Source organism: Ceratotherium simum, chromosome 24, assembly GCF_057802395.1.
Source record: "Ceratotherium simum simum isolate JZ-2026a chromosome 24, ASM5780239v1, whole genome shotgun sequence".
Taxonomy (NCBI): Eukaryota; Metazoa; Chordata; class Mammalia; order Perissodactyla; family Rhinocerotidae; genus Ceratotherium; species Ceratotherium simum.
Window position 1 is genome coordinate 32,744,552 of NC_141923.1, and position 12,037 is coordinate 32,756,588.

The 12,037-nt window shown below is 40.0% G+C and overlaps 1 protein-coding gene across 1 annotated transcript; it reads right to left on the reverse strand.

Annotated features, from left to right (window-relative positions):
* Positions 1 to 7,588: 7,588 nt before the first annotated feature.
* ADAM21 (ADAM metallopeptidase domain 21) lies at positions 7,589 to 10,155 on the reverse strand. Its single transcript, XM_004426302.3, has one exon. It carries the CDS (start codon positions 9,974 to 9,976, stop codon positions 7,814 to 7,816), a length of 2,163 nt encoding a protein of 720 aa, XP_004426359.2. The 5' UTR covers positions 9,977 to 10,155; the 3' UTR covers positions 7,589 to 7,813.
* Between the last annotated feature and the right edge of the window lie 1,882 nt (positions 10,156 to 12,037).

Below are 12,037 nucleotides of genomic sequence, written 5' to 3' on the forward strand. Positions count from 1 at the left end.
ATAAATTTTAGAATTTACTTGTCTATATCTACAAAAACGCTGCTAGGAATTTTATTGGTATTTCTTTAACTACATTTTACAAATTTGACATGTAGTCAGTTTATTTTCATTCAGTTCAAATGTTTTCCAGTTTCCCTCGTGATTTCTCCTGTCACCCACAAGTTATTTAAAGGTGTGTTGATTAATGTCCATATTGGGGTGCATTTCTCAATATATTTTTTGTTACTGTTTTCTAATTTATCTATTACATTTTGTTCAGAGAACATTCCTTGTATCATTTTAAATGTCTTAAGTTTCTAGAGACTTGTTTCATAGACTAGAATAGTGAATGTTCATGTGTACCTGAAAAGAAAATGTATTCTGCTATTGTTGGGTAGAATGTTTTATAAAAGTCACCTAAGTCAAGTTGGTTGATACTGCTGTTCAAGTGTTCCATACCTTTACTTCATTTTCTTATTTTTTGGCTGTTGCTCTGGGGTTTATAATATACGTCATTAACGTATCACATTCTGCTTTCAAATATAATATATTACCACTTCACTTAAAATGTAAGAACCTATCCTAAATATGCATACTGAAGTGTATAAGAGTATAATAGCATTAAATCTATGATATGTTCTACAGATATTTCAACAGGAAAATTGGGATAAAGAAAGCAGGAGTGGCAAATCTCGATATGTGTTGAATGTGGCTGGTTGGAGGATAGGAGATCATAACTAGACTCTTAAGACTTTTGTGTGTATTTGAAACTTTCAGGAAAATTTCAAGAAATTTTTTAAAGGCCCAGAAATTTTTATAGGTGATTTCACAAATTTATTTTAAAGTTAATGCAGGGGGCCAGCCCAGTAACATAGTGGTTAAGTTCCCGTGCTCCGCTTCGGCCACCCAGGGTTCCGCAGCTTCAGATCCCGGACGCGGACGTCCCTACCACTTATCAAGCCATGCTGAGGCAGGCATTCCACATGTAAAGTAGAGTAAGATGGGCACAGATGTTAGCGCAGGGCCAATCTTCCTCAGCGAAAAGAAGAGGATTGGGGATGGATATTAGCTCAGGGATAGTCTTCCTCACCAAAAAAAATATAAATTAAATTAAATTAATGTATTATACAGTGACTCACAAACAATAACGTACAACTAAAATTTCATAATGTTATAAACTGTTATGACATCAATAAAAAAATTAAAAAATTAATTAAATTAATGCAGAAAATCAAAGAGAAAGAAGCAGGAGGTGAAGGAAGGGGAGGAGGAGTGACCTACCCCATCATGCACTGTGCTGCTTTATCAGTGGTAGGAGATGCGAGTTGCATTAACTTGTCCTTGAGCTTGAAGGGAATGTCTTAGCATGCCCCAGACTGTTGTCCCCCTAAAAATGTCCCCAATGTGGGAGGCCCCCACATATTTGTGTAGCTTTTCTCCCATGCTCTGACATGAATGTATCTTACCATGACATTCACAATACTTGCCATTTTCTACTCTCTAGATTTGATTAACATGATACCATTGATAAAGGTATCAATGAGGAGTGTCAATATGATCAAATTATTTTCAAGCTGTATTGTGACAGAAGAGTTAACGTAACTTTGAAGCAAGACTTTGGATGTATACTGCTTTCCGTCCCAAGAGAATGCTAACTGCTTTTGACCTTCCTTCCTGATGGAGATTGAAATTAATGCATCTGTTAGATCAATAGCTATAAACCATGTGCCAGATACTGTGTTGATCTCTTCTAGTAAAGTTACTATATCCAGCACAGTATCCATGATTGGGGCTTCTACTTGGGTAAGTTTATGGCAATTCACCTTCACTCACCAAGACCCATTTGATCTTTGCAGCAGAAATACAAGTGAATTAAATGGGAATATGACGTGGATCACCACCCTGCTACTTTTAAGTCATTAATGGTGGAATTAATCTCTACTCTTTCACCCATGATATGTTAGTGCTTCTGTTTTACCATCTTGGTTGGAGGTGGGTGGGTGTCGGGGAAAATTTTAGGGCCTCGCACTTGGTCTTAGCTACCATGATAACTGTTACTCCACAGGTCAAAGAACAACTATGAGGATCCTGTCAGCTTCTGAGTTTATGCACTCAGGGGCCAGGGAAATTACCACAGAGTGGGTTTATGGACCCATTGGACCCACTGAGATGCCCTTGGATTGGGGTTTTATTTATTATGTGGCTCCTTCATGAGGCATTTTGGGTTCTGTGGTATCTTTGTCAGGTCAGACTTGTATCTGATAGTCATTAACAAATCTGAGTATTCCCCCTTTCCCCATTGTGTAGTTACTCTGGTACATCTATATGCATTTGGGGAACAAGTCCCTTTGGGAAACAAGGTCTCACTGGGGGAACAAGTTAGGGGATATTTATTGTATATATTTGTGGTGACATTGCAGGGTCCTTTCTGAAATGTATCTGGTCTCTCCTTCAATTGGTAATAGGTCAGTGATCTGAGTCAGGTCTGAAGAGATACCCATTGCAGAAGTTGGCATCAGTCTACTGATTACCAGCTTTTGATCTTTTCTGCTTGTATAAGGCAACAAATGCCCTCATTGCCTGCCCACCTGTCTCATCCCTAGGAGAACCCAAATCTAGTAGAATGGCCTCAAATACACTTAGGTGAGGGCCCAGTGTTTGCCATTCCAGTCTTATTGCCCATTATGGTAATTATGCCCACTTTGTTTCCAACAGTTAAGGGCTACCACCTTTTTTCTGCTATTTTGGAATCTAATCACCTTCACTGACACTAGGGAGCCCAGTGCTATAGCACCATGTCCTGCCATCAACCCTAGCCTACAAAGACAGCCACCGTTGAGGCCCCAATGCTGCCTGCTTTGCTCTGACTAGTGCATTTCTTACTGCTTGAGTGAAGACAGCGTCCTCTAGGACCTCCAGAGAAACAGGGTCAGCGGTGGTTTCTCTGGTCTTTTGTAATAAATCCATTCTAACATGCCTTTCCTGAATATTCTGATCCCCAAATTCACTTCTCTGCCAAAGTAGTTCTAACAGCTCCACCTCAATTGTCATAGTCCATCAACATTTCCAAGCCTCAAAGATGCAATAATTCCAGCAGCATGTTAGCATAAGCGCTGGGCATCTCTGCAAGAATGTTAAATCTTGAGCACCAGCTTGTTAAAAAGCTTTCCCCTGTATAATCTTAGATTCTATGTCTCCTGATCCAGTACCTCAAGATCTATTCCCATATTCTCCTGGCTCCTGATAGCATATATTAGCTTCCAAAGCTTTCTTGATCAATGATCCAGTTCCTCTCACACTAAGAACAGTATAGCTCCCCTTGGGCCATTTTGAGGACTGACCTTAGTTATTGGTCTAGATGCAATGGTGGGGAGTTAAGAAGAGATCTTCAGGAGGATAAGCATAATCTTTGGTGAAGATTGTGGTCTCCAGGCAATGAGAGGCCGCTTTCATCTAACAAAGGGTAAGGAATGAGTTCTGCTTGCCCAGAGTGTCCATGAGACACTCAGGATTTAAGTTTTCAAATGCTCCCACTCAAATGGCCTCATTCAAAATCTCAGGATAACACTTCTTACCTAATAGGACCTCTGATTTTTACATAGGAACCATACCAAGCTCTAAATTCAGTAATATTTATAATCGTGCACATTTATGACAAATCCTGGGTATTATTTACAGCACAGTCGGTAGGATGAGATTCTTTTTAAACATTGTCACGCAGGTCTTATGACTTTCATGCCACGCCCAGGTTATTTGACCTGAGTCTGTCATTTTCTTTCCTCTTGGTTTCTTCACCAGTTAACTAACTTCATAATTCTCATATCTCTAATTCAAACACTAGAGCTATTATATAAGCCAGGGCACCACTTCCACCTGTACCTCATCCTAACACACCACAAGTGAGAGTCTTAGTTGATGATGTTGCAGCACACCAGTTGTCACAGATACACTGGCTGCAGCTGTGAGTCCTAGTTGCTGTCTAACAAGTGACTGATCCAATTCTAAAAATCACATTCCTCGGATCTGCCTTTTAAGGGAGACTTCTGTTACCAACTGTCGGAAGCAGACCCTGAGACAAGGATTTGAGTCTAAGCAGTTTATTTGGGATGTAATCCCAAGATCTGAGTGCATGGTGAAGGAGTGGAAAACTGCAACAGGAAAGGGATAAGAGCAACCCATACATTAATGGGTGCGTGACCCTGTGGGCAACCCAGGACATAGTTCTACTGTGAACTCTCTGAGAGACAGTCAGACACCTCCGAATTGTCCCATGAGGATTGGGGAAGCTGTGAGGTTTATTCATAAAACATCTCTTATCATTGAAGAGTTGCTTCCAGATGTATTAACTCCCTCTTGCTCCCAGCCTGCTCCATGAATGGGCCGTGGATACTCCTGTAAACTGGAAAGCCATTAGTGTGTATAGGAATTGTCACCAGTATACAGAAGAAACATTTGCATTTAATCCTTGCTTCAACATCTGTTTTCTAGGGAAACTAGGTACGGTAGGTGCTGATGGCCCACCCTCCATCCCCTTGTCCCACCTGAGTTCACCGGCAGCTGCAGGAGACAGTGTCCGTGCTCTGACAGTTTCCCGCTTCAAGTGTTGTATCTCACTTCTCTTCCTGACAGCTTTCTCCTGTACCATGGAGGAATATTCTGAGGTGTGTTTCATATGACTTCTTAGAGAGTCCACAGGGGATGACCCCAATAGCCCACAGTGGAAACTTGCTCATTAATATGCTCTTTTTTGTGCTTTCCAAATAAACTATCTCCACCTAAATCCTGGTCTCAGCATCTGCTTTTTGGGGAACCCAAATTAAGACAGTAGGTAAGACTCTATGTTTGTTCTAAGGAGGTTAATTCTACCCACTAATCTTGATACACAGTAGTCTCCGCTTACCCGTGGTTCGCTTTCCACAGTTTCTGTTACCCATGGTCAACCACTGTCTGAAAATTTTAAATGGAAAATTCCAGAAATAAACAATTCATAAGTTTTAAATTGTGTGCCCTTCTGAGTAGTAATGAAATCTCACACCTTCCTGCTCTGTCCCACCTGGGACATGAATCAACTCTTTGTCCAGTGTATCTATGCTGTATATACTACCCGCCTATTAGTAGCCATCTCCATTATCTGATCAACTGTTGCGATATCACAGTGCTTGTGTTCAAGTAACCCTTACTTTACTTAATAATGGCCCCAAAGCGCAAGAGTAGTGCCGCTGGCAATTCGGATATTCCAAAGAGAAGCCATAAAGTGCTTTCTTAATTTAAGTGAAAAGGTGAAAGTTCTCAATAAGAAAAGAAGAAAAAATCGCATGTTGAGGTTGCTAAGATCTACAGTAACTTTTATTACAGTATATTGTTATAATTGTTCTATTTTATTATTATTGTTTTTAATCTCTTACTATGTCTAATTTATAAATTAAACCTTATTATCGGTATGTATGTATAGAAAAAAACATAGTATACATAGGGTTCAGTACTATCTAGGGTTTCAGGCATCCACTGGGGGTCTTGGAACATACCCACCTCGGATAAGGAGGGACTACTGTATTTGATGGATCCAGCCCTAATTAACTCAGTCAACATAAAATGACAAGCAGCTTTTCCTACAGTTAGAAATATTGCAAAAGGTACAGCTTCTTGTAAAAATTTACAAGTAAAATAATGTGACTCTAACAAATTAAATTTAAAATATAATGCAAAATCTTAATTTACCAGTAAAGCAGTGAACAATGGCTTATTCAATAAAGTGTATTGGGACAACTGGCTAGCCATTTGAACAAACGTATGGTTAGATTCCTATTTCACTCCTTATAGCAAAATAACATCCAAATTTAAGCATTAAACTGAAGCCAACATAATCCCAGAAAATAAAAAGGATTCTCTCAAAGTAATCTCAAAGAAAAATATAAAACCCAGTAAATATAAAAGAATATTAGATTGATAAATTTGACTATAATCAAATTTAACTTTTTTTTTGTTTTTACAAAAAGCAAATTCAAAAGAGAGTCAATAACTAGGAGCAGCTGCCTTTTGTCTCCATATGGACATGTATGTTAAAACATGTGCCTTTCTCTGATTTATCTTCTAAAACCAAGTTTAATAGATTGTCTTGGTTCACGCTTCCCTGTTTCTATGGCTCCACTAGATGGCCTTTTCTTCTTTCTACGCCTGGCTGGTACATTGTTAGCCTCTCTCCTCATCTGTTCCTAGAGTGCATCAAAGGGATGACCACAAAGTGATCGGAGCACACAAGTGGAACACCTAACATTTCACAAGGAAATGCCTTTCCAAAGATTTGACGTTTAACCTCCCTTGAGAGAAAAATAGGAGTTTTCTAGGGTGGCGGGGGTGGGGGGTAAACAGTATTTTGGGAATGGGAATTGCACGTAGAGTTGTGCAGAGACACGACACAGCCAAGTATACTCAAAACAGAAAATAGCCAGAGGATGCAAAGTGTGCAAAGCATAATGGAAAATGATATCAAAAAGGTCACTTGACACAATGTACAAAGAGTGCCATTCAGAAGTTATTGGGACCACATACAGAGGGTATCTGATTAGATATGTGTTTTCAAGACACGATTTCCAAAAACACTGAGAATAGACTGAGAAGACAAATTGGGGACAAAGAGACTGGTGAAGGGCAAGTACCAAAGATAGCATTACAATACACATATTTTAAATATCCAAAGTTCAATTTTGAGCAAGAGCTGTAGCAGTTTTAAAAAGAGGACCAAAGTATTATTTTTACTTTTCCTAATTAATTTCATGTAATTAGTAATCTATTCAAATTAGTTACTTCATTCAAATATTTATTGTGCATTAGGCACCGTTCTAGGTATTGGGATACAACAGTGAGCAAAACAGATAAAAAGAACCCTGCCCTCATGGAGATTATATTCTGGTATTCAAAGCAAATACTCCAAGAGGATACCCAAACTGTCAAATGAAGGCAAAGAGTTAGAGCAGACAAGCTTGACTAGGAAGCACAGAGGGAACAGGGTCAAGAGTTTTTATTAAACAAACAACAATTTGTTTACACTTTAACAAGAATTCATTTCTTTCTCTCTTCTGGTTACCAAATAAACCCAAGAGGTTGGGCGGGACAAGCAATGTTATCATCCTCCTTTTCAGATTTTGGAGCAGAAGGTTAGAAAATTTAAGTAATTTTCCCAACTTTATTACATCTCTTTTGATAGCAGTAGGCACTGTCACTACAGGGAATCCCGTTCTGCACATATCCATGTTCTGGGCACCGATGGGATGTCCCATCGCACCACTCTGGAAGTCGCATTCATTGAACTGATGTCTACAGAGTTCCCCTGATGGCATGAACCTGCAGTTCCTGCTGCTTCTATGCATGTCATTGGGAAAACATTTCCATGATTCCAAATCCCAATCCAAATCCAAATCACATAAGTACCCAACTGCTGATAAATGAAATCAACTATGTTGACAAATACATCCTCTGCACCTTTGAGAAGTTACTTTGGGAGTAAACAGAGAGACAAGACTCATCCCTGGGTCCTCACGTGTCTGTCTCCTGCCTTTCCCATGAGTCATATTCGAGCTCAAGAAACACAAAGAGAACTAGCAGGGGGCGGGAAATGGAGCTTTATTTGCTGCTTACAACAATGAACAGTAGATAGGAGGATGTTAGGAATTACCTTTGCTTGATGGCAATGTTTCTGATACTGATAGAAGGGAAGTTCTCTGTATTTCTCTGTAAACTGTCAGAAATGTGCTCAGTTTTAGACATGTAGTAACATTTCTACTGCCAACAGACTAAAAGTTAATAACGCAGAGGATGTTAAATTAGAGGCATTTTCTTAACCTGAAGAATGAGACTTAGTCTCCTTGGGACCAAAATGTTTTAGACGGTACATAAATAAAGCAGTCAACAGTAAAAGCAAAACAGATAAACTAAGAATCACAACGAGTGGCGAGAAAACTCCTCTTCTGGCAGATGCTGGGCCACTGTCAACACTACCTCCATAGCCTCTGTGCAGGCAGTAGGGTGGGGACCACCCATAGGTGCAGTGGCAGTGATGTTTATTATTGCAGATCCCCTTCATGTTGCAGGTCTCAGGCAGGCAGACTTGTGACAGGAGAGACAGACTGACACACTTCCTGCGTATGCAGATCTTTCCTGGCCCACACATGGTGCCATCTTTCACTTCACCAATATCAGGTGTGTCTGTCCCTAAATGATAGCCGATACCCCAGCAGGTGACACCATTGATATGAGTGTGCTGCAAAGTAGAGTGATCTCTCAGATGGGGAATGTCTCCCACATTCTCACACTGAACCCTCCCACAAAAGATATCTGAAGTATTACATTTTAAGTATGTTGTGCCACTTATACCACAGTGGCCAAAATGGCTTCCCTGGGAGTTGATTTCTTTATAGCAATTCTGAGATGCACTCTTTGTGCCTTCACCAAAAATCTCCCTGCACTGATCATCATGGTTATTACATCTCTTTTGATAGCAGTAGGCACTGTCACTACAGGGAATCCCGTCCTGCACATATCCATCTTCTGGGCACTGATGGGATGTCCCATTGCACCACTCTGGAAGGTCGCATTCATTGACCTGATGTCTACAGAGTTCCCCTGATGGCATGAACTTGCAGTTTTTGCAACAAAGCCCAAAAGCACAAGCAGCCCCAGGCCTCAGAGTGCAGTTCAACAGACAACAGGGATCTTGTTCACATTGCTTTATAGATCCACAGTCACATTCTTCTTCTCCTTCAACCACACCATTCCCACAGCGCTTCAGCACAAAGACTTCCCCTGGACTTGGAGGACTGTGCAGACATGATCCTTGGTTTAAGATGGTCTTTGTAAAATCTGCATAACTACAATTGGTGAATCTCTCTGCTGGCACTCTGACAGCATTCATGATGCAACCACCTTGTCCACACAAACAGAATTCTTCATCATGTCGCATACCCAAAGTATGACCTAACTCATGGGCCACCGTGAGGGCAAAAAGAGACCAAGAGTCTCCTTGGAAATTATTAACTCCACTATCAATAGGAGGATGACATATTCCTGCAACATAGGCTATACCAAGTACAGGTATAAGTGAATTTTTTATGAAAATATGTGCAGCATCATACTGTAGCTGGGAAAGACTGATTTGTTTCCACTGAGAGAAATCCTCCAGAACCTGTTCTATGTTTATCATTGGGAAAACATTTTCATGATTCCAAATCTCAATCCCAATCAAAATCACATATGTACCCAACTGCTGATAAATGGAATCCACTATGTTGATAATAAGAAAAACATCCTCCTGCACCTTTGAGAAGTTACTTTGGGAGTAAATGAAGAAATTGTGATCTACCACCACAACCAGCTCCAGAAACAATGAGTGGGTCCACCAGTTAGCAGAATTTTGTTTCAGAGTTGATTTCTCAGCCTTTTCAAATTCCAACTGTTGGTGTGCTATTTCCTTCTTTGTTAAGCCACATCTCATAGGTGGGAATTGTGTCTTGTTAGTGTTTACCTTATAAATCAGGTGTTCAAATGTGCTAGAGTGCCTGATGGGCTCGATTTCATAAGCAAGGTCATTTATCTGTAGTGTTCCACGAAAGCCCCCAGAACAGGTACTGAGGGCAACCAGGGACTCGGGGACCCCCTCTACATAACCATGATAGTAGCAGTCATCAGGAACAAAAGGCTGATCTTGGAGGAGAGCGTGCTGGTCTGTGTAGGTGAACACCGGGAGGTGTCTGGAAACCAAGAGCTTCTTGACCCTCATGTGGACAACATGTCTCCAGCCCCCAAACTGCAGGCTGTAGGAGAGCCAGCCTGGAGCCTTTGCACCTCTGCCCCTGTTGGTCACCTTCAAGGGGATCACCACTTCTAGAAAGCTGAGGCATTGGGAGGACCCAGCCTGGGAGAGGTCAGAAGGGGACAGAGACACCCCAAGCCAGAGCAGGAGGAGAACAACTCTCATGGACACCTCAGCCTCACCAGCCGCCATTATGGAGCCATCTGTCCAGAGGAAAAGAGTGTGAGGTACTGCCGGTCTGCTTCCTCCCTCTCAGCTGGTCATTGTGTAGAGCTGACCTTTAAGGGTCTGGCTCCTCCCTCTGAGCTGGTCACTGTGTAGAGCTGACCTTTAAGGATCTGTGTCCTGGCGGAGTTGGACCATCAGAGCTGAAGTGCTGAAAGTGAAAATAAAAAGAAGGGTGGGGATGGTGGTGAGATTGGGTAAGGAAGATGAGAGAGAGAAAGAATCGAGAGGCGAAAAAGTGATTAATGAATCAAGGAAATGCTTTGGATTTGCTTTCAATAAATGGTGGGAAGTTAGGGAGTATAGATATGACAATATTGGCCATATGTTGATAATTGTCGAAGTTGGATGATAAGTACTTGTGTTTTCATTATACAATTATCTCAATCCATATAGGTGGTATGAAAATCTCCATAGTAAAAAGTTAAAGCAAAAACTAAAGAAACTTCAGAGTGCCGTGACTCTGTATCTCAATTTGTCCAAGACCACGTTGGTTTATCCCTGTTATCCTTGCATAACTATTGATACTTTTCCCCCTTTGACTATCAAAACTGGAGAGGTCAAAAACAATCACAACAATTCTTATGTCAATTTCCATTGGTCTTATAATTGACTTTAGTCTTTCATTATCTCAAGTTATTTACTTGTTTCCTTGCTGTATTCTCCTTCACCCATAACTCTACTGGACTGCAAGGTCAATGAGTGCAGGGTTTATGATTTTAACTCATTTTAGTATTCCCTATAATGCCTGGTGTAGTTCTCTATACAATGAAGAATGGAAAAAAGGTGGAAAGGGTGGTGAAGTACTTAGGTTATAGATGAATGCTACTTAAAATGTATTCATATTTGATTATAATTTTTAAAAGAGGAAAAAAATTCATAAAAGCTGACATCTTCTAAAGGAACAGGAAGAACGATGTTGTTCTCCCCAGTATTCCACCTGTAGGAGAATACTGAGGACAAAAAGAAATGCCTCAAGAAGAGAAAATGAGAATCCATGAAGTTTGAAGACTTGGGAAAAGGAACTCCGTCTCTTGGGGCAAAGGCAGCAGAGTGCCTGGTATTTTAGAATTGCCAGGGAAAATTCCTAATGTTTGCTCAAATATATTTAGCAACAGTTTTTGAAAGTGGAGAATTTCTGTACCTGGCCTAGAGTCTAGCTGTCAACACTCATCCATTTCGTTCCTTATTCATTAAACAAGTATTTATGTGTTTGGAGCGTACAAAGTACAGGACATTGTGCTAGATAGTATGGAAATAAAATAAAAATACAGAGCATTAAATAAATTATCAATTTAGTGCAGAAATTTGTGGCAGGAGCAAGAATAAGCTTTAAGGCGCCTATAACATTGTACTAAATATTTTATATATTATTTGCTGAGGAGTGTGTCCACAGACTTCATCATAGTCTCAACTGAGTGACAAAAATGAGGCTACAAAGCACTGAGCCTGTGGAAAAACAGACAAGCAGTCAGATTCTTATAATCTGATCTGAACCAGATTAATCTGAGGCTAATAAAGTTTATGATTCAGGGACCCTCATTGTACAGACCTCCACAAGCCCCTGGGAGGTGCTTAGCAATGCATTTATGAGGATCATCAATATAAGAGTGTTCAATATTAGTTACTACACAAGAAAATTTGAAATGCCCTGAAATATTACAACTCATATACAAAAGACTTGATAAAGGTTTTCTGAAATTCAACAATAATTTATGTAATTATTTATTTTATTACCAATAAGAAAGTTGTGAAGCTGAATTTTTTTCTAAACTATCAATATGAAGAATAAATTTTTATCAAACATGCTAGGGAAAGGCAATTACTTTTCTGTTCTCTCCAGAGAAAATATAACAAAATAATTCTCGTAAGGGAGGCAATTAAAGAGGAAGCAATTATAAAACTGTAGGGAAAACATAGTACAGAAGTGTGTCAGAAAGTTACTTAACATAAATATTGGGTTTTAAAACTTTTTGTGATCTTTATGGTGTTTTAAAACTTTTAAAAGTTATCATTTGTTGCGAGTTC